Source organism: Polypterus senegalus, chromosome 5 (assembly GCF_016835505.1).
Source record: "Polypterus senegalus isolate Bchr_013 chromosome 5, ASM1683550v1, whole genome shotgun sequence".
Classification (NCBI taxonomy): Eukaryota; Metazoa; Chordata; class Cladistia; order Polypteriformes; family Polypteridae; genus Polypterus; species Polypterus senegalus.
In genome coordinates this window covers 198774485-198801248 of record NC_053158.1, presented here as the reverse complement: position 1 = coordinate 198801248, position 26764 = coordinate 198774485, and the positions used below count along the sequence as shown (strand labels likewise).

At 39.0% G+C, this 26764-nt stretch overlaps 1 protein-coding gene across 10 annotated transcripts in view; it reads right to left on the bottom strand.

The window, feature by feature from the left end:
* The window catches only part of LOC120529798 (rho GTPase-activating protein 21-like), a 408601-nt gene that overhangs the window by 27743 nt on the left and 354094 nt on the right, over positions 1-26764 (bottom strand). For all 10 annotated transcript variants that reach the window (XM_039753942.1, XM_039753944.1, XM_039753943.1 and 7 more), the window contains 7 exons: positions 14016-14153; positions 13766-13868; positions 13633-13678; positions 8823-8948; positions 4314-4613; positions 3393-3457; positions 3163-3311 (listed from right to left, as the gene is read on the bottom strand). In XM_039753942.1, coding sequence (XP_039609876.1) covers positions 3163-3311; positions 3393-3457; positions 4314-4613; positions 8823-8948; positions 13633-13678; positions 13766-13868; positions 14016-14153 — 927 coding nt within the window. The remainder of the gene's footprint in view (positions 1-3162; positions 3312-3392; positions 3458-4313; positions 4614-8822; positions 8949-13632; positions 13679-13765; positions 13869-14015; positions 14154-26764) is intronic.

Genomic DNA, 26764 nt, shown 5'->3' with positions numbered 1-26764 from the left:
AGAAAAAGGAAATAAATCTTCCTGCTGAACAATTTGAAAAAATCCGGGACGCCTATGCACATCACACATAAGTACTTCAGGTTAAGACTGTAGCAGCTAGATCAGCTGCTTCTGTGTGGATAATCAGCGTTTTCCGACTGTAGAACTTTTGTTTTCAGGAACCAATCAGCTCCAGTATGATGTAGGTCCTGGGTCACTTGTGGTTCCTGGCCACCTTCATAATTTGCATTCTCTCCGTACCACATGAGCTGTAATGTGGTGCTAAGTATTTGGCATTTTTTAATATCTGTAATTTTTAGAACACTTTATTAATCCCTGAAGGGAAATTGTCTTTTTGCATGCCCACTGGAGGTATCAGAGTGCAGGGTCAGCCATTGTGCAGTGCTCCTGAAGCAATTTTCCGGTTCATGACCTATCTCAAGGGCCCAATGCAGAAGGTTCCCTTCAGGCAGTAGCGGGATTTGAACTGACAACCTTCCAGATACCAGCACAGATCCTTCGCCTCTGAGCCACCATTCCTAAGTGAGGCACGTTGGGGAGTTCACGGAGGAAACCCTGCACCTTATTGCTTCAGAGTGATCCCAACTTCACCAGGGAGGCAGCTATGTAGAGTGATACCATGTAAAATATATCATGATCGGGAGTTCATGGGGGATCCACCACCTTATTAATTCGAAGCATCCCAGACTTCACAGGGGAGATTATTGCTTTGATGCGGTCTATGGCATGATCCACCAGGGAGGGAGCTATGAAGAGTGATGTGATGTGAATTATGTCGTAGTCCGGAAACCATGGGGGACCCTTCAGACTTTATTGCTTTGAAGTAATCACAACTTCATGTCTGGGAGTTGGGGTGGTTGGTTTATAGCTTCGATACGGCTCAGCGCACCAGGGGGTGCCTATGAAGAGTATTGCAGCACAAAGTACGTTGATTAGTCTTCACCAGATACTCTCCAAAGTCCAAATTACAAACAGATTTGTAAGATAGTGCCAGTATTTATGGTTCATCAATCAGCACAATTCAAGCCCCACAAACAGTTCCTGGTTGAACAAAAAGTATAAACCCTGGAGTTGGACCATTTGTAGTTACAGGTCCAAGTTCATGCGGTTGGAATGCTATAAAGGTTCCTGATTTTTTTTTTTCAAAATCCCTGGTTCCTGAAAGAAAAAGTTCCTGTGTTGGGAAAGCACCTAATGATTACTCCCGAGATGTTACTCTCTGAAGCTTCTTCCAGTTGACATGCTGCTGTAAATATTAATGTCAGTTTTATTTTTTTGCTCGATCTTTTCTTGAAGTAAAGAAATTGCTTTAGAATTTAGATTTAGAATTAAATTTACAATTGGCAGAGTTAATTCTGATGTCCTTTAGCACAATCTCTTCAAGAGCCATCAATCAAAATCAAAAAATGTTGTGTTTTTATTCCAAATGTGTCATATATCCTTAACTGCCTTAAACTAGTAACCTTTCCCATAAATTACTGCAGTAACAAGTCAAACTGATGAATCACAAAGCCTCACTTTGGAGACACCAGGTGTGTAGGGAATTGATTCTGTAATGCACTCATTTGAACTGCCAGCAAGTGAAGAAATGATTCATTAATTACTAGGCACTGGAATTAGTTTATTATGTAGGTAGACGCTCAGTTCTCTAGACAGAATCGCAAGTATCTTCAGAAAGGTTATTTGATTTCAAATCACCAAGGCTTTAGATTAAGGTATAAAGTGTGATCTAAAAAGTTAATTCCTCATCTATGAAGAAAATGAATGAAAATTACCCTGCTAAAAAACACAAAATCCTCTCAATCAAAAATGCTGTGGTTTTGTTATGAGAGACGTGACAGTAAATTAGGCATTTTATAATGAGGCTCCGATTTGACTAAGGAAGAGAAGTATCCCAGCCATTTGGGTATGATGGAGGATTTCTGCAGCACGTCTCTACCTTTGCACAAACCATAATTCCATTTACAAATATTCATCAAAAATAAAAAATGCATTGCGGTTGCACGACACCATCCATAGTCACAATGTCATGTTCTTCTGTTACTGTGACAGCAGAATGAAAACGTAGAAGATTTAAAGAAATACTGTACAATATACTGAAAGTCGACAATTCCAGTGCTGCCTAGAAAACTGTTGGACCTGCTATGAACTTAGCTTGTTATAAATAAAAAAAGGGCCTACATTTTAAATTAGTTTAATAGCCCCATCATATAAAGAGAGAGCACAGAAGAATGTGCATACTGTACTTAGGTAGGCCGGGTAGGAAAATTCAAAGGATTTCCCGGTGTCTGTCGGACACGGTTCTAACACATAGCAAATCCCTTCATGCATAATTGTGTTGACAGATAAGCCGTAAGTTACATCAAATTCTAAAATGGTTTCCAGAAGCTCGACCCAATCAGTAACAATAATAACCATTTATTTCTTGTATAAAGGAAAAACACATACAGAATGCCTCAGCGTGCTTGAACAAGCCCTGTTTTTGTGACAGCCCCCTAGTCTTGATTCCATAAGAAAACAAGTAAAAACTCCTTGTAGGAGAAAAAAATATTGGGAAAGGCAATAAGGCAATACAGAGAGTTGGAGACAGAGATGTCCCTTCCAGGTAGGTTTAGTCATGCAATGGGTGTCAAAAAATAAAGTAAATAAAACAGAACACACGTAATCCTCTTCACAGAGCTCAATGGCCAATCTAACATGGCCACCTCAAAAATACAACAAAACAGTACAAACTACTTTGTTCTTGCACAACAACCCTCACCAAGTGTAGGTGCAGAGCGCCATGACATCTCTCTGAGGAACCACTGGATAGAAGATAGAAACCTTGGATTAAAGCCAGTCCAACACATGGCACACTTACATTTACTACCAGTCAAATTAACCTCCATAAGGTTTGGCAAGTAGGATGAGATCAAAATACTATAAGAAAACCTGTAAAGTCATGGGGAGAAGGTGCAAACTCTACACAAGACAGTCCATAACTCTTCATAGCCCTGAACAATTTAACTTCATGTCACTTTTACCCTTACAAACAAAAATCTACTGCATATAACCACAATCTACGGATGAGTTTTTCAACATATAAAATGAAGAATTAATAATACCTTTAAAAGAAGGACACATAGAAGATGTTATGTTTTAGTTCAATGGAAAAATACCCACCTTTGCTTAGGAGCTTGCGTTCTGAATCCTGCTTTGGCGAGTGTGGACTATGGGCCTTTGGTTCTCCTTTAGTTCCAAGTAACGTTTGTCTAATGCTGAGGGACTGCCGGGGGGTTTTGGGGGATGGCTCAGTTTTACTGCTGGAAGAACTGAATAAATAGTCAGATCTAGTGTTAGTACCAATCAAGTGTAGAAAAACTGGAGTCAAAAATGTAATTCCTACCTCTTACCTCAGTATTGTATTGTACTCCTTTATCTTTTTGCTTATTAGATCTGTACTAGTTACACCTGCACTCTGAGAAAAGAAAAGAAAAAACACAAACATATTGTGGTGACAGCATAACACAACATTCTCAATTCTCATTATCTCACCCGCATCATCTACAAAACAACCTTAGTAGAGAAATATAAGGAAGCATATGTAGTAAGTAAAAATTCAACAAGGTCAAAATTGTCAGTTTGGTTTATTGTTAAAGTTAGGGAAAGTACTATCTATCTAAAAATCTGGTTAAAAAGGGTTTAAAGAGGAAGATGCAAATAAATATTCAACCTTTAAGGCATTAGGTTGTATAGTCAAAAGAGGGTGAAATGTTGGCAAATATATCTGGAGAACAGAACAAGAACATGCTCCGATATTAGTTATAAGGGATCAAAGAAAATTAGTGAAAATTAAGTAAAGCAAAAGGAGTGTCACACATGGGGATCAGAGGGACCCCTTCCCGGCTCATTCCAGGTACACAATACCCATTGGATTGAGCGGGGGCACTGTTGTTGTTAACAGCCTTGTCTTTTTTTTTTTTTAATCCTCCTCTTCAGCAGAGAGAAGAGAAAATAATCCTGCATCTCTCACTCAAAGGGCTATAAAGGTCCAACACCTCCTGATGTTCACATCTCATTTGGTCCTAGATTTTGTAAAATGACAGAGCTGCACTCAAAAGCCAAGCCTTTCCACAAAGCCAGAAAGGCTGCTTTACTTTTTTTTTTTATTTTGGACCCTCGAGTACTGATTCCAAGTTATATTATTTAAGAATTAAAAGGGACAACCTCATTGGCATCCCAGTGCTTTTGGGACTCTCCCTACAATTCTTCAACAAATTTCTAAAATCTGGGCAGAGTACTAACTTCCAAATACATGAGATTAAGATCCATACCTCTTCATCTAAATTGCTGTTCTCCTGTATGACCCTAATCCATGACAGCATATCCTCCCGATCCTCAGCCTGGAACAGATACTCGCAGTCCGAGGTGGTGAGCCTCAGCACATTTTTGCGCTTAGTATCACTGTAGGAGATATCAATCAGACAGGCCTTGATGCTGATTATCTGCTGATCTTCTTCAGTGGCAGCAGATCCTTGTGTCAGAAGATCCTTCTTATCTTTGTAAAGATAGAGCGATGGCCCCCTGAGTACAGCATACATGTGCTTCCATGGCCTCATGCTCCCACCAACACGCTGCGATTAAAAAGCATAGTAAATTGTTTAACCAGACAAATGTGAAAAATACACGACAACAGAAGGCCTCAACTAAAACCTGAAGTACATGTAGGATCCTTGAAAGTTTTAAGGGTTTATCTTACATTATACGCTAAGCAGTCACACCTGCATTATTTATTTATTTTTTTTTGGTATTAGCATATGACCATCTTACACCAGATTATTTAACCAATGTCTTATTCAATGCAAATTGGAAAATGCAAGTTAATTTGTTTTTGCATTTATGTAAGGTGAACACTAGCAAGAGAAATGACTCATTCATTATTAAAAAGTTATTGATGGGAATTAAACTGGCAACCTTATGCTGTCATACTACACTGTCCTGAAATGGCACAGGTTCTTCAATTCTACAATGCAGTAAACAAAACATTGCCATAATTATTAGGCTAACACATCTAAACAAGATAACTTGTTACTGAATGGAGTTTGCACATATATGTGTCTAAAAATCACACTGCTCCATTCACTCGGCTGCCCGTAGCTTATTTTATAGCGTACCTAATTCAAATATGGCCTAAATGCAACCAAGCTTTCTTAATAATCTGCACACACAGAGTTAAATTTAGTTTAGAACAGCGTAAATTATTCCAGGTATGCAATGGCTGTTTAACTCCTTTAAAATGTACTCTAGCGTCTAATGTTATGGTTGACCTTCTACTATAACATCACTTCAAGAGAGGCCCACCAAATCAAAAAGCTCATTAAGATGGCAGGCTCAGTTATAGGATGCAGCCTGGACCCCCTAAAGGTAGAAGAGAAGGAGGGAATTATAACAAAATTGATTGCCATTATGAACAATGCTGCACATCCTCTCTGTGACAAACCAACACTAAGGACTTTCAGACAATGAATCATTCAGCAGAAGTGCGTCAAGAAACACAACTGGGAACTCCTTTATACCAACAGCAATGTGTCTATTCAGTGTCTTCATTGGGAGAGCCAAGTCAGAAGTTTTCTTTCTTTTTAATTTGATTCTTTGTTTAATCAAAGTCTGTGTATATTTATTGACCTACTTATGTATTTATTTATTTTAAAGAGCTTCTGTAAAAAGCCCAGTTTTTGGGTGTGTGGGGACTGTTAACACTTGAATTTGATGATTGTATATAGTGTGGAACTGACCTCTCTGTACTATTCTTTCTTCTGCATGTCCTGGAGTACAAAACACACACCATCATGCACCAAAATGTGGAGATAATGGGGTTGGAAGGACACACACATGTGGTCACTGATTACAACAGCAAGACGTTATGCGAATGTATATGAATAATATGAATAATGTTGCATTAGTGCCACAATGTTTTCCGAAATGTACTATACAGGTTATAAAATGAATAATTCCAAATATCATATATACCTATGTCTCTGTTTTTGTCAGTATGGCTTTGACTTCATGGACCATAAGGCACATACTAATTCAGCTTAAGCAGGAACACTCAATAAAATTGAATAAAAAAAAAAATCAAATGACGGCGAGATGCGAAGGAGACAGATTTACCAGCGTTTGTGTGTCAGCTTTTATCCATCCAGATCAGATTGTCTCAAAACACCACTCGCATCTACAGTTATTAGCAGTTTCAAATAAAAACTAACAGCGCTAACTTTTACAAGTACTAGTAATGTACACCAGCTGTTACAGACGCAAATCAAATGTATGTTTTTATTGTATAATATTAACAATAACAGCAGCTCACTACTCAAAATGGTTAATATACGAAGAAGTCAGGATCGAACCGGGGGACTCTTGATTACAAGTCAGCGATTCTTACCAATGCACCACGGAAGCTGTTGCATCATTGTTGAACCTTTTGTGAAAGTATTTATTTGATCTTTGGACTTCAGGCTTTACACATTATATAGTTTTATGTCTACATTTTGTCATTTATTACTAAAATATGAAAAATGTTTCAGTTTTAACAACGTGTTTAATACAGATTATTGTAGAAACGTAACACACATGAAATGCATGTGTTCCAAACAATGATCTATTATTTCCAGTCTAAAACTCCAGCACTTCACTCCCAGATAATCAAGGCAGGAACTGGGAGAACTTTGTGCCCGTTCTGTGACGGTGGGGGGATGGAATAGTAGGCTGCTTGTCTTGATAGGCACATTTACAAGACAAAAGACGCTGATGGAGAGGTGCAAAGGGATTTAAGGTGGGCCGGATTTACAGGTTTTTTCGTAGGCTTTGGTAATTTTAGTGTTAAAGGCTTTTGGCGAGACCAGCAAGGGGAGCACAGCCTGTGGTGGATCTCTATGCCACAGTGCAGTGATAGGGACACTGTTGTAAATATGGTAGTTTACTTCAGATGAGATATGAAACAGAGGTCCCGACTCTCTGTGGTCATTAAAAATCTCTGGGCATCTTTTGAAAAAAAGAGTAGAATATTCCCGCTGTCCTGGCTAAATTGCCCATCATGGCCTCATCCAGTCTAGTCACTCAATTATTCCTGTTCTTTAATTGGCTAACTCTCTCTCTCACACCTTCACCACATAAGTGCTAATGTGGGGTGAGCATACTGGAGCAATAAAGGCTGCCGTCCCATCATCCCGGTAGGTGCTACACATTGGTGGAAAAGTGGTTCTCCTCTGTCCATATAAAGTACTATGAGTAGTGAGACAAGCGCTATATACATGTACATTATTTTTATAGTAAATTTCCATTCAGTTACTGGGCTTTATGTCCTTTTCTCGTCACAATTTGTTCCAATTTCTTTAATATTACTTGGACTTTCGCTTGATTCCTTTATGAGGACAACAAAACATCAAGTCTGTCAGCTGTGAATGGAAGCACAACAGCAGTAGCTTTATTTCTACTAATATCTTGTCGTTCATGAGCATGGCACTACATGAGATGTTGCTTTGAATGTTTAAAATGACAACCTGCATCACAAGCCTGATCACAATCATCAAAAGCCCCACACTGAATCAGAAACTATGCTAATCTTTTACAAACCAAGCTCAAACTTAAAAAAAATAATAAGAAAACTGTTTAAATTACCAGAACAAGCTTCTGCTTACTGATCAGTTCTTCTTATGTAATTGCTATTCCAGTACGTAAACACACTTGTTCCAATTAGGTTGAGGATAGGTAGTTGGTATCGGTAATAAGGTGCCAGTCCACTGCAGACTTTCATGTGTATTTAAAATGATATTGAACTGTAATCTTCAGCATATTGCAAAATTATTATATAAATTATTGATTTTAATTAAACAGTTGTCTAAAAGTAAATTGGCTATTTAGGATAGGAATCTAACATCATGGGTATAAAACAACATCCCGCAAGTTACATGTTGCCTATCAAAAATTTCAGTCTGCTTACTTGACGTCAAGAAAATTATACAAGATCAGAGCTGAACTCAAACTAAATATCCTTAACAATTAATTAATAGGAGATGTTTTCAACTAAGTATGCACATACCAGAAATATACCATAAAATGTGAGGAGATTAACTGAAACCACAACTACATTACAATGCCTGCTAACATCAGTTTTAAAATGCCACAGACTTCCACCTGACAAGCAAATGACTGTTATGCTATTTATTGCCAGCGTCTTTCTATGAGCTATAAATCCAAATCAGTAGGAGTGGGAGAAAAATCCTCATTTACATTCTGTGAAAGCCGCATAAAAGGAATTTGTTTATCACAAGGCCAAAACACTGTAACGGCTTTCAGTAAACAGAATAGAATGCTAACTTTCTTTTCTCTTGAAAATACTGGGGGGGGAAAAGTCCAAGCGCAACAGAATGAAGACGACCTGAGCTCTATACGTTACGTGTAGTGTACTACTCATATATATTCATTTCTGAATTTTGCTTAATTTAACAGTACAGCGGCTGGATTTATTATTTAGTAAATATTTTGTATGAAGCATAACAGAATTGAAACACAAGGTCCTCAAACAGACAGTAGAATTTATGGTTACCATGCAAACAAGAATGTGTAAGAAAGCCATAATGCCAACATTTTTTTTTTTTGCTAAGTTAGAAAGTTCACATTATATATATATATATATATATATATATATATATATATATATATATATATATATATATATATATATATATTTGTATAAAACAGGAGGAGGAGGAAGGAATAATGAAACAAACACAAAGTCTAGCAACCAGTTTTTAACAACATAATCAATACTTAAAACCCCGTACCTTGGTCTTTTCTGTGTTGAGCTGCCGAAAGTGAAGCCAACCGTCTTTTGTTGCATCGCTGAAGACGTCTAATGAGGAATTCCTTCTGGAACCAGAGTCTTCTGTGGATTTTTGGCCATCGAGAGCCTTAAGAAGAAAAACAAAAAAGCAGACTCTTGTTTAAAATCCATACAAGAGCGTGTAATCACTAAAAAGGAACGTTTACAAACTGACTGTGCCACTCCTCCTTTACCAAAGACATACTTCCCATGTTCCTCCAGTCTTTTGAGGGCCCACAGTTCAGGAAAAAAATGGAGGCAAGTAGGCCCTGTTACTCTTCCGAAATGTGCTAAACTTTTCCTTGCTGGATACCACGACTAGGCAGGCTGTGAACCTTCAACTTCTCGCAGTGCAGACTGGGACTATGCAGCTGCAAGGAGAGCATACCAATGAAGTGCAGTCACGGCTCTATTGAAGCGGCAGCGGCGGGACTGAGAGTGTTCAGTGTTGGTGTTGAGCTCTTTGCATTCACTCCGTGCTACTGTGTGGGGGCCAACACTGAGCTACTGTGATATCCTGTGCTGATCTCTGCAGCCCTTTTGTCTATTAAAAAGGCATCTTGCATTAGAAGAGTTTAATTTATTCTACGGCCTTGTTATGCTTTGGAGGTGCACTCTCTAAAGGTAAATCACTTTCAAATATAAATTTGGAACCAAAAAGGTTATGGAACTTAGTCTGGATAGGCTTTTTTTTTTTAATATGTGAATGGCAACATAAGCAGCTTATTAACTCTTACTTTTATAGAAGAAAAATCTTTTTTGGATAATAACCAGTGATGTCTTCATTGCACCTAGTAAAGACTACATACATGCATATTATGAAACTGTAAAGTTCCAAATGCAAAAGTTTCAAACTGCCCCTTTCACTGCAATATTTCAGTTCTATGGGTTAAATTACAACCGCCAGGTCACATAAGTCACATAAAATTCCATTGCAACGATCCACACAAATTCTCAGCCTTCACTGTTCAAGACTGCGGTTCTTTATGTAGTATGAAATCCTACTATGGATTTTGACTTATTGTGATGATTCGCCACGTCAGTCAGTTTCGGTACTTTATACAAAACAAGTCCCGCTGTTATTGTTCAAAAGGTGTTTGATGCATTCGATAATGACCAATTAAATTGAGTGGATGTGGCAGAATATTAGTGTTACAATTTAAAAATGTCCCAAACACTTATCGATGCATTCCTTCATGAGTGCGCATGCAATTTAATTATGCAAACGTGAGACTTTGGAGGAACGGTGCTCTATTAATGCAGTCATCCTCCAAAATGGAAGCACACAGTAAACCTTTACAACTGAACACACAATAAAAGGAAGTTGACATGTTTGTGGAAATTGCCATTGACAGGAAGGTAATGAGGTTATGGGGTTAAATGGAAACAGCCACCAGTTCATAGAAACAGAGCGCGCTCAAGGGCCGATAGGGAGGTCACTACTATTTGCCAATTGATAGATAATCTATACCAGATATAGAGTGGACATGCTCATGACACGTATGCATGGAAAAATAGCTAATACACATTATGCAGTCCACAAACATGAAACGTGCTCTCCAAATCCGAAGATTGCAGAACAGGTATATGTGGCTTGGGTATCATAAGTGATGCTGCACAGATTGAGGAAGGGAAGAGAAATCTGCAAACACTATCTGTGCTAACCGTCAAAGACTGGTTGAAATCTCAGTAACCAATGTAGACCTCAACATCAATGTTTGCAGTGCACCATACAATAAACATGTCTCGGTCTCTGTTATACGCTATTCAGTATGGGATTAATAAAAATCATGTTAATGTTTGTGATGTGCCATCTATTAGAATGACAAGCGCAGTGTATTTCATTACTAAAAATGTTTGTGCTGCACCATCTGCTGGAATGACAGAGACACAGCAATTGGACAGACACACAGACATCCATTTATTATGGTGGATGCTGTTTATATTTACCATATCTATATAAACCTCCTCTGAGATGCAATGATTTGCGCTACAAGTGGTTTCATTTATTGCCCTTTTTCGAGTTGTGAGGTATCTTCTGCACAGTTAGGCAAATCAATGCGGCATTTCCTTGTGCCATAATTAGGATTTTAGGTACAATGCTGCACCACTTTCATTCAGCACAATATATTACTCTTGTTTGGGCACTTACACCACATAACATTATTCACATTTCACTAATCTACCCAGACAGACAGAAGTCACAGATAAACCAAAAATTAAGTTGAGAGAAATTGGTGCCTCATTTTCTTTTTCTTCCCCAGCACCTTCTCACTTACTGAAGGATGCCTGCCGCCACCACCTTTGCCTGATGGCTTAACTGTGCAGCCCTATTGTTAATTCTCTTATAATGTTATTTGACTTAAGTATGTTATTTATGCAGTATTTAAAACTCTATTCATGACTTTTCTAATGTATAAAGTCATGTACTATTGTTATGGACCTTTTATATTCTTCTTAAATGCACAGTTCCTTGGAGCTGAGCAGCACAGCAAGTCACCTCACGTTGTACTGTGTATGTATAACGTGTATGTGACAAATAACATTTGATATGATACTACTACAGTTACGTGTTTGTTGTTACTTTTTGTGCATTCAATAAATGAAGGGAAAAAAGACTCTTTAAAATGTATTTTGACAATTAGTATTAACCATTGAAGTGATTGTGTTCAGTTTAAATGAATTTTGTGTTATTTAGTTAAAAAAGGGCTTCAACTTTGGGACTCGAACACATGCATTTTTTCTCATTGAAATGTAGACAACATACTTCTTTCTGTACAACACACACAAATGCATGTATATATAATACATATTTAAAGAAACAGCTAAAAATGCATTAACACAATAAAATAACATTCAAAAAGGCAGAGACAAAACATTTTGCCTGTTATCTGACACACCTGATTATATACAGTCAAATCATTTTGTCTGTAGCCCTCTTTTCTATTTTTTTGTTGTGGATAAGAAACCTTTACCTTTATTTTAGTTTAAATGTAGAGTTTATTTATACATCCATTATCAATACATTGTACATCACTCCATTACATCTTTTGTGGCAAAAAAGGACCCCACATGGCTCAGAGCCAGTTTAATACATTTTTTTCACAACATTACTGCACCATTACGACAGGTTTAAACTATAACTCTGAAAAACATGGTGCCATTACCCCCAATTCTTTAACATAACCAATTAAGTTCAACCTCTTCTTTTAACACACAAATGATTCAAGGGGGTAAAACTTGCACCTTCTACATAAGGGGTCCTCAATGACAGACCCGGAGGGCCACAGTGGCTGCAGGTTTTTGTTCTAACCCGGTTGCTTAATCAGAAAGCAATTCTTGCCAATAATTTTTTTCATGGCGTGTTAGTGCTTTAACTCTGCTATGTCAGGTAACCCTCATGTCCTGGATTTTCTTCCCTTTTCTAAGGATATCATCCAAATGATTTGAAGGCTAAAATGGATGAGTAATTCTCAGTCCTTCACTTTTTTTCTCTTTTCTTCCAAGTATTTAATTAAACCCAATAGTGCATGATAAATACACACAGGTATAAATAGTAACAAGCTAAATGGAAAATGCTGGTCTCTTTTGTCATCTGCACGTCATTGCTAATTAGGAGCAATTAAAAACCAACAATACAGCTGCTTAAGACTAAAATAAGCAATAAGAGTTCAAAATCTTAACGAGCAATACAACTAAAGTGAAGCAGAAGTGTTACTTGAGCAATAAGTGCTTCTTATTAAGCAACCTGGTTGGAGCAAAAACCTGCAGCCACTGCGGCCATCCAGGACCGTGATTGAAGACCTCTAGTTTGACATCACGGGTGTCTAACTCCGGGCTTGGCGGGCCACACTGGCTGCAGGTTTTCATTCTAACCCTTTCCCTAATCAGTGACCAGTTTTTACTGCTAATTAACTTGTTTTCTCTCATTTTAATAGCCCTGTTTTTAAGGATTCAGTCCTCTGAATTTATTCCTTTTCTTCATTAAATGGCAGCCAAACAGAAATGAGATGTGAAACGAGCCAACAGATGACCAGCTAAACTGGGGCTTCATACTCCTGCCAATTTCACTCCAACCCGTTCCTTAATGAGAAGCCAATTCTTGCTGTTAATTAAACCATCCATCCATTTTCTAACCCGCTGAATCCGAATACAGGGTCACGGGGGTCTGCTGGAGCCAATCGCAGCCAACACAGGGCACAAGGCAGGAACCAATCCTGGGCAGGGTGCCAACCCCCCGAACCCGGGTCTCCTAACTGCGAGGCGTTAATTAAACCAATTACTTAATTCCACAGCTTGTTGCTGCTCTCATTCTGCCACAGCAAACATTTCCAAAACTGTTGATTTTCTTTTTTTACTAAGAACCCCGTCAAGATCTTCTGGTGACCTGACAGATCGACCTTACTGAGGCCCTCACCTTTCTTTATGTTCAGATAACGCTTAGCTGGTGATGTTGCAGCTTGTTTTGTGTCTCATTATTGTTTGGCTCCTCATTAAGGAAAAAGAAACAACTAAGGCATCTGAGTCAAGTTAATTAAAATGAAAAATTAGCAGCAAAAACTGGTCACTAATGAAGAAGATGGTTAGAATGAAAACCTGCACCCACTGCAGCTCTCCAGGACCGTGAATGTGAAGACTCCTGTTCTACATAGACAACGTATACTAGGCAAGCAAATCTGTGAGGAAAAAGCTTGTGATCCCTTTGTAGTTTTCTAGACTGCTGCTTTGAATGCCTCCTAAAAATAACCAGAAAGAAATCATAAAAAGCTCACCTTCTTCAACCCTTTCAGACTGGACACATGTTTAATGGAGGATCGTCTGCAATGACAACACACATTGTTCCTTGTTAAGATTCAAAGCTGTTTAAATTTATTCAATCCTACTGAAAACATCAAGGAAACTTACGATCTCCCTTCTTCTCTATAATTGTCCAACCCTTCATCGTATGACTTTGAGCGCTCTGTTTTTGTAACAGGCTGGGATTCAGAAATGCTGATTCGAAGGGAATCTGGGAGGGAAATAAAAAGAAATATACTTTAGGGAAATCTTCTATTTTGATAATCTTCATCTCAATCATTTTATTTAGTAACAGAAATGGACATGTCCATACAATTCATAGACATTGCCCCACCAAAACAATTCAGCACGCCTTTACCTTGATCATGAGAGAGCTGCCGTCGAATGACAGGAGTTGGACTAGGGGGACTTGCAGTTATGGCTGGTGATACAGAAATCACAGCAGAGGCTGGAATGTGTGTGATATCGTGATCCACGCTTGGACTGGAGGGCTCATCTGCAATAACAGACACAAAGAACATAATACAGCGGCTGTAAAACAAATGGAGCAAACTACCGTTCAGTGCGGTCTACAATGAATGTTTCAATAGAAAACAAGCAAGTTTATTTCACATCATGCAAATTGCTGTAACGGAACGAAAACTGCTTAAACCAATGAATAAAGAAATTAACAGTTTAAAGTGTTTTTCCTCAGTCCCAGTCCCCAGAAAATACTGCGGCTGCTGGTTTTTGTGTTGGTCAATTATGGAATTATGGAATCAAGTCTTCTGCATTTTAGAAATGACTTGATTGAATCAGCTGGACTGCTCGAGTTAGAAAGGTGGATGGTAACTTCATTTGAAACAAAATAATGCCTTTGTTTTGCATGCGAGAATGGCTTACTGCACCCATATTTTGCCCCGCAGTCAAATCTCACCCGTGGTCAATGATTTGAGCCTTCCATTAAAATGTGAGCGCCGTTCAAAGTAAAATAGACAAACAACATGGGTGGACAAATTTCCAGTGATAGGAAATTGACGAAAATGATGTTTGGAAAAATCCCAGAGGGCCCGTGTTAACCTTGACTGCTGTTATGATTACAGATAATCACTGTCACTAGATATACCTTTTTGAACTCACATAGTTTTTTATTAATTTTACAACAAAAGGATCATACAAAGAAAACGAAAAATAGATAAGGGCTTGCATACTTTGATGTAGAAAATGCTCTTCACTGTACTTGGTTTTAAATTGTGGTAAGAAAAGTACCGCTAATGACAATATTTGGGAAGGTAAGGAAGAGAAGGTATAGGCCTCGGGAGTCTGAAATATCTTTGCAAGCCTTCAGTTAGGCAGGTAATCCCACTGTGCCACTGTAATGTGTGCCAACTGCTCACCCAACTTCCCACGAACCCTTGCACAGCCAACATCAAATAGTACTTTGATTTATGGAGGCCTCAACCTGCAGTCCATCTAGTCATTAATTTCCCTAACTGTATCACAATCACCATTTGTATTTCTTCCATTTTTTTTTTTTTTAATGCTCTCCAATTTAAGTTTGCATGCGAAAATCATGCGTCATGTCATACACTAAAACACGCATACATTTAACAATACTGCAATGCAGCGTAACTGTCGCTGTATTCAAAATACCTCCTCAGTCTTGCATGTTTTTTAAAGAAGATTTGAATTAACACCGTAGGAGTGGTAAATGGTGGTAAGGTGATAATGAGCATCAATGTCGACTGATCCCTTAGGCTCCTGCTTCACTGGTAAGTGTCCTGTCCTGCCCGACTGCATATCAATAGACTGTGCCATTAAATTCTAATTTACACTCTCTGTGAATGCCTTTATTTAAAGAAGTATATGAACTATGGCATTAAGTGAAGAGGCCATTCAATATTTTTTAAGTCAATGGATACACAAATGCACATATACAGTACATGTACAGGATGAGCTCAACATTGTCGTGAAAATAGGTGGCAGAAACATCAACCACCTCTGGTATACCAACAATCCCACCCTGATGGCCAAAAACAAGAAGAATCTCAAATATCTGATCATGAATGCTGAAAGTTAAACAAGAAAGTGAGAAGCTTGGACTATACCTGAACATCACGACAACAGCAACAAAAAATACGAACATCAAGATCAACAATGTAGAAATTGAAGTTTTTGAAGATTTTATATTTCTCGGTTCCAAAATTGTTTGCGATGGCAACTGCAGCCTTAAGATTAAGAGACGGGTGGCACTGGGAAGAGATTTGATGGTCAGTATGAACAACATTTGGAAGAACAAACATGGCAGCCTGAAAATCAAATACAGACTGGTCAGAGCAATTGTTTTCCCAATAACAAAATATGGCTGTGAACATCTTGACGCTGGGAAAGGCAAATAGTTGAAAGATGGATGCACTTGAAATGTAGTGCTGGAGACGTCCGTTACGCATTCCGTGGACATCCAGGAAAACAAATCATGCAGTCCCAGGAATGGATCAAACCAGAAATCAAGCAAAAACTCTCCTATCGTTGCTTAAAAAGGACATCATGTATGGAATGGTCAATTGCAAAAGAGGAAGTGGCCACCCAAGAACTCAATGGCAAAACACCATCAAGAAAGATACTGGACTGAACATGGCAGAAGTGAAGTAAGCTATGAGAGATCTGAAGACAACGGAGAGCGTTGATTCATACTGTGATTGAGAGACGTAGCCAGCTAAATGAATAGAGAGACAGTATATGTAAGTACACACACACACACACACATATATAATTCATATTTTTATGTTTTGAAGTTGACAAAATAACTTCAAGATCAGACTGTACACTGTTTGTATATGAGGCCGCTTAAGGTCACAAAGGACACTGAGCCACTGTCCTTGTAGTTTACAGTCCTCTGACCTTATGCACATTACCTGGGCATTTAGAAATCTGCTTAATATTATTAATAACACACTAATGGAAGTGAGGGGTGCCTGCAGGCATAGGGGGCTTGATGTAGGGAGAGACAGTAACTCGATAAAAATGGCAAAGCTAGACCACAGTTTTAACTAAATCTATGCTGTGTAGTACATTGAAAAAAGAATTAGCTGTCAGCATTGATTAAAAAGTAGATGCAAAGTATTGTTTATAATTTAATAATTTTGACAGCATGTAATCCCCAATTTCTGCTGTGCTTGACTAATGTAACTTAGGACCAGGCATATACACTAATTTGATATCTAAATTCAATGACATACTGCTTTAGTCACAGAATTTAAGCTGAACAGAAAACTGCACAAACAAAATTCTTAGAAATGACTATATGCTGGAACATATATGTTAGCATATACCGATGAATAATATTCATACATACATATGCAGAACACAACACACTGATTTGAAATGTTGAAAACCAAAGCCTTTTTTTGCATGCCATCTTGTGGAAGAATAAAGTTACTGCATCTGGACTAAATATAAATCGGTGTAATGAAGTTTTCCAATGGCAAGAGATAAAGCTGGACTCAAACTTCTAAATAATTGCATCGGCTTGAAGAGGTGACATTTATAAATTTGAACCAAAAACCTCCCAAGGCACTTGTTTGTGTGTGTGTGTGTGTGTGTGCGCTCCAAAAATCATTCAATGTTGAAACATATCCTCCCCTCACAGATTCTCTGAGGCTTCCCTCTGTCCATCTCCATTCATTTTAAGAACCCTAAACCTGTTTCTCTGTTTATCTTGAATCCCAGTTGAATGTTTACAATAAATTCCAGATGGGGAAGGCAGTTCATTTTCTGAAAACAAACCCAAAAGTCATACAGACCGCGAGCTCACAGGAACCACGTCAGGGGAAAAAAGCCTCAGTCCATCACAGCGCACAACTACACACCTAGCAGAGCAATTCAGAGTCAAAGATCAGCTTGACCTTCACGTTCTTGTGCTGAAAAATGAAAACCAGAGTGTCAAAAGAACCATCTACACAGATACAGGGAGAATGCGTACACCTCGTGCTGATAGTGAATAAGCAAGAACTAGAAAAAGCCTCTTGGTGATGTGAGGTAGCAGTACTCTCTTTGCAACTACTGCAGGGCATCCACTTTGATATTTCTTATGAATATTTTAAAAAGCCTTTTTCTTTTTAAATTGTAGTCTAAGCAGTGGACGGAACTCCATATCTAACTTAGAAGTGAGCAAATGTGTTTAAATGTATACGGTCTTGCACCATAGAAAGTGTCCTGACTGGTGGTATCACCGTATGATCCTGTCGGATAACATTGCAAAACCTGAACATTTCTTCAACCAAAGTCGATGCCAGTGATATCCTAATGGGATAGGAACTACAATACTATTAACTGAAGAAATTCATGTGAAATACTCCCAAAACTAAGGATCTGACACAGGATACAAGCTCATTTGCTCTTCTATAGTTATAGAAACTGCCAGAGCAGCAGGTTAAAGTAATCTTTAAAGCACCATTACTAAGAACAGTCTACACAAGAGCAGGCCATTCAGCCCTACAAAGCTCACCATCCTATCCACTTCATTCTTCTAAAATAACATCAAGTTGAGCTATGAAAGCCAATAAATTCCTACTATCTACCACACTACTTGGCCACTTAATTCCACGTGTCTGTAGAATGTTTGTATAAAATTCACCCTCAACAAGTTTCCGACTGTGTCCCCATGTTCTCCACAAACTCACTTTAAAGTCGCAGTCTCAGCCCACTGGACTAATTCTCTTCAGAATTTTGAACGCTTCAATCAGGTCTCCTCTTAATGTTCTTTTGCTAAGCATTATGAATGGTATTGTCCTTGTGTACAAATGAGTGGGTAAGGGGTGAGCCGCTGCCCCAAATCAAGCAATACAAGTACCGTGAAGTCCTGCTCATGAGGGAGTGCAGAAATAAGTGAGACTGACCAACAAAAATATACAAATAAGGAAGTTTCTGAACTTATGGTCACACCCAGACTTAGAATACGATAATATATATTAGACTCCACTATGCTATACGTGTGTGTGTGTGTGTGTGTTATGTCCAAGGCAGGTAATAGCATAATTTAAAATATTTGCTCTCTGTTGCCCTGCATGTACCATCAACATCTTTGCTCCTTATTCCTGTGGGTCCGATTGTCTCTTCTCTGGTGCTCCATCTCTCAAGTGTATTCCTGCAAAGCCTTGCTCTAAGACTCTTATTATTTTTGAGGTGCCTTTCTCCCCTCCTGTCCACTTTTATACTTGCCATCTTTGAAGGCGGCACACTCTGCCCCACCTATGTCTTCACTGCTCCTCGGGCTTCTCACATTCACATATCCTTGCGTCACCAAAGCCAAACCGACCAATCAGATTGCTCAAAGGGCCTAGACACACAGACCTTAGTGTTTTATTATATACTAGATAACTTGTTAATATTCTTGCCTAATTTAACTTTTTCTTTGATATATTAGAAGGCACTTGGAGCTACAATCTGTATATGAAAATGTGCTGAACATTGAACCAAGCCACAGTGGTGAAGCTGCAGCCAAGTCCTTGGACGAAGATTTTAATTAAGCAGTCATTCTACATTCCCCATCCTCATGAGCCTCTGGGAAGTAACCAACTAAATGAGATCAAAAGTGGCTAAAATCCAGTTATTGGGCTCACGCTCCATGATAGAATGAGGAGCTCAGCACTATGGGAGATTTCTGGAGTAGAACTGCCACTGCTTTGGATGGAGAGGAGCCAGTTGAGGTGAATCTGACATGTAGTTAGGAAGCACAGCTCATTAGAGGACCACCCAAGACACACTGAACTGTCCTGGGAACATCTGGGTATTAACCGGGTAAGTTGGAAAAAAACTGGATTGAATAGAAAGTTCTGGTCGGCCCAGCTCAGCATACTGTGACTTTCAACAGAAAAAGGGGAAATACAATGAGGAGGATGGCTGTGCCCTTGAAAACTGGGCTCTCAAATTAAAGTTCTGCATTACATATTTTATATATATATATATATATATATATATATATATATATATATATATATATATATATATATATATATTTATTTTAAGGCGACCGACTTTTAACTTGACCACTTCTTAAGGCAATTCAATATGTAGATCAATTTGATATTTTATACAAACTCATTCATTTGGTTATATTGCATTTGAGTGTTATTACTTTAATACTCGTAGTTTCTGTTATTTTTGTGATGTAATTTAAACTTTTTTTCTATATTGAGGTCGCCCTTTTGAACCCCCCTGATATTTACTACGCGGTGAGGCATTTGTACTCCATCAACATTAATTATTTCCAGAGACATAATTTTGTCTATTTTTCCAGCGCATCGCGCACAAAAGCAAGGGAACGATGACCACACCAGAACTCTGCTCACATCATGTCGCTTCATACCGCAAACTGCAAGTAGTAAGTCTGTGATAAGCGGAATACTGCTACGCTTTCCACTCACGGACGGAAGGACAATCCCGACCGCTTTTATATAGTAAGAAAGAAGAAGAAGATATCGCACAGTCTGGAGTAGAAAATCATCTTTTACCTGGAAAAACGAAACTACAAATCCCATCGTGCATAGCAAAATGGACGGGGCGTGTGTGAAACTCCGCGCCTGCGTAGCACTCACGGGACGAAGGACAATTCCGACCGCTTTTAAATAGAAGGATATATATATATATATATATATATATATATATACACATACATACACACACACACACACACACACACAGTGGAACCTCGGTTTACGAGTAACTTGGTTTACGAGTGTTTTGCAAGATAAGCAAAATTTTTTAAATAAATTTTGACTTGATAAACGAACGATGTCTTGCAATACGAGTAGTATGGATACACTTTGTCTGCTGAGCATCATGTGATCACAACTGAGCTGATGGATCTTCTCTGCTCTCTCTCTCTCTCTCTCTCTCTCTCTCCTCTTGAGGGCAAATGTCTCCTATTCTCCGTCGGAGTCTGTGTGCCTCACTCATATAATCAACATTCGTACGAGCGTATACTGTTTACTACAGCATTGTGACTGCGTGTGTGCGCGCTGTGAAGTGCGAGTCCCCACCTTGCGCCCCAAAACACAAAGCTGAGTCTCAGTACTTCAACAACACCAGCTTTATTCAGCTTGAAACAGCAACTGCGCTGTTATTTATTGTAGTGGGATCTTTATAATGTTCCTTGTATCACCCATCGACGGCAGGCGTTTATAGCATGTCTGCGATCTTTTTGGATACGCTTATATGGTGAACTGCTACAGCGCTGGGAGACTGCGATTGCTTTGGGACACTCTTCCGCGTGTCGTCCTGTTGGGTGGAATCCCACATGAGTTTAGAAACTCACTCACACCAGCCATGATTCTTTTTAAAGGTAAAGTGCAGGTTAATTTGTTTTATGTATTTTTACTTTATACTTTGTATTAATCATTTTTATATGAATAGTTTTGGGTTGTGGAACAAATCATCTGAGTTTCCATTATTTCTTATGAGGAAATTCACTTTGATATACGAGTGCTTCGGATTGCGAGCACGTTTCCGGAACGAATTATGCTGTATGTGTGTGTATATATATATATATATATATATATAACTTAATAAAAAAAATTGAATAAGCATTCCAGTGAAGTGTATACTTATGTCAAAAAATACTTTAACTTCAGCATGAAAACGGGAGTGAGCCTATTAAAAAGCAAGGCCATTACCTATTACTTTCATACAATCGCTAAGCATTAAGCTAGTATATTTAGCCAAATCGTCTCTAATGCTTCTAAATTTCTACCTCTGGAGCACTTCAGGCTTACACACTGAATCCACTAGTGGGGAGACCCCACCATCCTTGTTAGAAGGAAACTGTCACTGACATCAGAAAATTCAAATATCAAAACATCAGCATTCTATTATGTACACCACACATTAGGTCTCAATTCAAGTTTTTATTGCGGAGATGAAACAAAGTCGAATACAAGTAGCTGACACATACTTAAAAGCCATGTGGTACTTTCTGACACAGTATGACGATGCCTCTTTCGTTTCTGCCGAGGCATTACTGCAGCTGACTTACAGCACAGAATTCAAAATTACTTTTACAGTTCACCGTGGGAATGTTTAAAACATCCTGTGCCTGACGTTTGGCACTAAAGCGCGTCGTCAAACGAGACTAAAACAAACCGCAAATTAAATATGATGAAAGGGCTCACCCATGCTGATTCATACCAAAGTGGAAAGATCACTGAAAGCAATATTAATTTTATTAAACTAGGTCAAGCTGCTGGATTGCTTCAGTCAGCTGGCCACCTAGGATGAAAAGAAATTCAACTTGCTTGAATAAGTGGGGCCCAAAAATCTTCATTCCAAGGCAGCCCAACAATAAAAATACTGGCCGTGGCTATCAAATCATGTTGGGACTTTTCAACTTATTGCCTGTATAAAATCAACCTGACTCAAAAAGCAAAAGTGATGGGGGAAAAGAGATTCTGCAATTTATTGAAGAGAAAATAATTAAAAGACTTTGTATAGTTTTATGTGGTGATGGGGGCCTGATGGACAAAGGTGGCAAAAAAAAAAACAAAAACCAAAAACCACACACCAGAAACTGCCGAGTGGAGGTCACAGCGCTTCAGTAGACACCACTTGAAATGACTTTTTCAGTTTTTCTGATTATTCACACAAACCTAATTTCTAAAATGTTGTGTAAACCCTTATTCTGAATAGAGAGAACAGGTTATTGGCCTCTGAGGAACTGGATTAAAACAGGAAGATTTCTCCACAAATAATCCGATTATGTGGCCATATACAGTACCAGGGGTGGACAATGTCGGTCCTAGAGAGCCGCAGTTGCTACAGGTTTTCATTCCAACCCAATTGCTTAATTAGAAACCAATCTTTTGTCAGTCTCAGACCTTATTTTATTTAATAGCTTGTTAGTCTGCACAATGTAAAGTTCATACATCAGATTTTTTTCCTTTCCAACGTTACCATCAAAATAATTTGAAGCCTACAACAGATCATTTTCAGTCTGTCACATTTTTCTATTAAGTGTTTTATTAAATCAAACATGATAAACACACACAGATGTAAATGGGGAAAAAGCTAGATGAAGAACTGCTGGCTCCTTTGTCATTTATATCTTATTGCTAAAAAGGAGCCATTAAAACACTGAATGCAGTTGTTTTGGGTGGCGCGGGGGCGCAGTGGTAGCGCTGCTGCCTCGCAGTTAGGAGACCCGGGTTCGCTTCCTGGGTCCTCCCTGCATGGAGTTGGTATGTTCTCCCCGTGTCTACATGGGTTTCCTCCCACAGTCCAAAGACATGCAGATTAGGTGGATTGGCGATTCTAAATTGGGCCTAGTGTGTGCTTGGTGTGTGGGTGTGTTTGTGTATGTCCTGCGGTGGGTTGGCAACCTGCCCAGGATTGGTTCCTGCCTTGTGCCCTGTGTTGGCTGGGATTGGCTCCAGCAGACCCCCGTGACCCTGTGTTCAGATTCAGCGGGTTGGAAAATGGATGGATGGATGGATGCAGTTGTTTCAAGATTGAAATAAGCAATTAAGGGTGGGGAACCTTAAGAAACCAGACCACTAAAATGAAGCATCAAAATGTCACTTAATCTATATGTGCATCGAAAGCAATAACTGATTTCTCATTAAGAAACTGGGTTGCAGCAAAAACCTGCAGCCACTGTGGCTCTCCAGGACCGACACTGTCCTCTCCGCCATATACAGTAAACCCTTAACCGGGTTAATGTTAAGGATTTTGTCGTGAGCACATGTCTGTTGCAGTCTGTCAGCCTGTACATATATTTACTTCACAAACACTTTTCAGCAGCCACAGACAGAAGTGTCTACAAAATACATTTCCAGAGGCAAATGTTCAGATGATTGCTTTATTCTTTCTCCTGGGTGAAATAATGTCGTTCAGTGTTTCAGAAATCGCTGACCATACGTGCTAAACAACTTAACACAAGCTCCAGAGCAGTACAGTGAAAGTAATGTGTGTCATGTAGTCCGATTATTTTTTTTAAAACAATGAGTAGCCTAAGTCAACACTTTATTGAAGGGGAAAATACCTGTGTTATCATTTCCGCAGCAAGGAGTGTAAGGCATGAAGCACAAGTATCGGTATGCCAGTCTTTTGCAGGGCTGAATTGCACAGCCAAAGCAGAAAAGCATTTGCTGCTTGCAATCCAGTAACAGAAACGTAAAAATAAAGTGTCAATTTATAAAACACACAAAAATGATCTGAGTTGGACCATGAAGACCTAAGTGAATTAGGTGACACCAGTTGATTTATTGAGAACTACCAGAGCTACCCTGGGTTTAATAAAGCTCAGGTATGGTCACAAAATAAAGTTCTCCTTGGGCATAAACTCGTCCTATACAAGAGGAAAACGTATGCAATGCTATAGATTTGCATACTGGAAAACAAAGTTAGCTTTATATCCCTTAAGATGTAAGGTTGTGGTGCTGTTTGGACTAACATTTCTAGTGGCCTCTTTTCCTGAATCCACTTCTTCCACTGCTAGGGGAGAAGGAAACTAGTGTCCATCTTGAAAACATCAGGTTCACGGCAGCAGACTCTCTGTGTAAAACTGCTTGCCACATTTACCTTATAGGTTCGATCTGAAGATTTGAGGCCATGTCACACTGTGTGGCTTTTCCAGTGATTTTCAGTTGTAGACTTCAATTACGCAAGATGAGCGAGTTGGAAGCGGTCACGGTGGACTACTGTGATTGTCAGTTGTGTAGTTTTACACTTCTAGCCAGTTTTTAGCCAGCCAAAATGAAACAGGTGTCATTTTTCTCTTATCTTAGGGATGACGTGTGTGTGTGAGAGAGAGAGAAAGAGAGATGACAGTCTATAAGTACTCCTCATGAAATACAATGTGGAATATGGGTGTTATGGACCTAGCAAGCAGAGAAGAGACTCATTCCTCTCATGTCAAAACAGGAGGTCAAGACTGGGGGTGAACTTGCTATACCTTTAAAGCCTTCACATGGACTCCAACATGTTATAGCTGACAAAAAAAAAAAAAGAGGGGGACCTTGTGATACTTTGGAAATGTGAAACCGTGCAGGGAGCTCGATATGTAGTCATTGAGTCCGACATACCCTAAAATCGGACATGCTCAAGCTATGAGATCATCAACTGCAGACGTCAAGCATGACATCATCCCCTCCGAGTAGAAGTCGAGAAATGTGACATTGGCTTTACTTCTTCCCATCCTCTACCACTCTCTCCTGGAATATCACTTACTTCCAAAAGCTTTAACCATCAACATATATTCAGTTTAAAATGGTACAACACTCACTAATGGTCCCGTTACTTTGCCATCTCTGTTCATCCCCCTGGCACTCTGCTTCACATTTTCTGGAACAGTCCTTTCATTGACAGCCCTAATCATATTTCTTTTTCACCCTGTATCGCCCTCTTTCCAGACCTCTCCTCTCTTATTTAGACTTCCTTGGGCACCCCTGCTTCACTTTCTGACAATCTGTGGAAGTATTCTTTCTACAACCCAATGAACTCTTTGTGTGTGTGGTCTGATGGGGTCATCAGGGATCGGTACAGTTAAAAAGGGGGTTCCCGCAACAGTTGCCCAGCTGGAGGTTGGTGACGTGGGGATACTGAAATCCCATAAAGTGTTGTTTTTGGCCAGGCCACTACCTAAATTCTATCCCTTTCTTAACATTTCCCTCACGAGGCTGGCATGACAGAACCAGTGGAAGGCTAGGGGTTTCTGCGGTGTTGAAATTTTAATTGGAATGAAAAAGTGATCACCAAAAAAATAAATAAATCAGGAGCAAGACAGGAACTGACTGTAGTAGAACACACACACATTCACAGTAGGCCAATTTATAATTGCCAATTAACGTAACAGCACATGTCTAAGATGTGGGAGGTACACCGACGGGTTTGCTACACACACTATGAATGAGGCTTTTGTTCTGGCCTTTCATGTAATTCAATTTATTTTTGTAATCGCACTCTTCACAGAGTGAAGTGCTTACACATATTTAAAACTACAATGCACTACCAATTAATTGCTAAACCATACCACATTTACATATATAAAGGCACAAATTATATTAAACACAACTAAAGGCAGGAAAATCTCAATGATTAACAAATCATAAAAACATAAATCTATTAAGATTATACTAAGTAATGGCTAGTGGATGACAGAGGAGAAGGAAAACCAACCTCCAGACAGCAGCACTCCTAGAGAACACAGGCAGTGGCCACTTTATTAGGTACAGCAGAAATATACATTCACTCATGCTGTATGGCTGCATCTTAATATATAGACACATCATGTGAAAAAGAAAGTACACCCTCTTCGAATATCAGATCTCATAATAAATCAAAATCTGGCGCTTAGCAGGTTCTAAAATTAGATAAATGAAACCTCAGAAAAACACCACCACCACATGACATATTACACTGTGTCATTAGTTATACAGCAAAAACTAAGTTTACTGGTCTGGAGCGCTCAGGTGTGCGATATCACAATGCCAAGGAGGAAAGACAGCAAGAATGATCTCAGAGAAGTAATTGTTGCTGCCTATCAATCTGAGAAGGGGTATAAAGCCATTTCCAAACAATATGAAGTCCATCATTCTACAGTGAGAAAGATTATTCACAACTGGGAAACATTCAAGGCAACTGCAGATTTTCCCAAGAGTGGACCTCCCAGCAAATTCACCTCCAGGTCAGAGCACCTCAGAAACACCTGCCCTCTGGGATTTCTACAGACTTCATGGAGGCCAGACAATGGCGTCGTTTAAAAAAAAACTTTGTATAGTTTTATGTGGTGATGAAGGCCTGATGGACAAAGAAAAAAACAAAAACCACACACCAGAAACTGCCGAGTGGAGGTCACAGCGCTTCAGTAGACACCACTTGAAATGACTTTTTCAGTTTTTCTGATTATTCACACAAACCTAATTTCTAAAATGTTGTGTAAACCCTTATTCTGAATAGAGAGAACAGGTTATTGGCCTCTGAGGAACTGGATTAAAACAGGAAGATTTCTCCACAAATAATCCGACTATGTGGCCATATTCCAGGGGTGGACAATGTCGGTCCTAGAGAGCCGCAGTTGCTACAGGTTTTCATTCCAACCCAATTACTTAATTAGAAACCAATCTTTTGTCAGTCTCA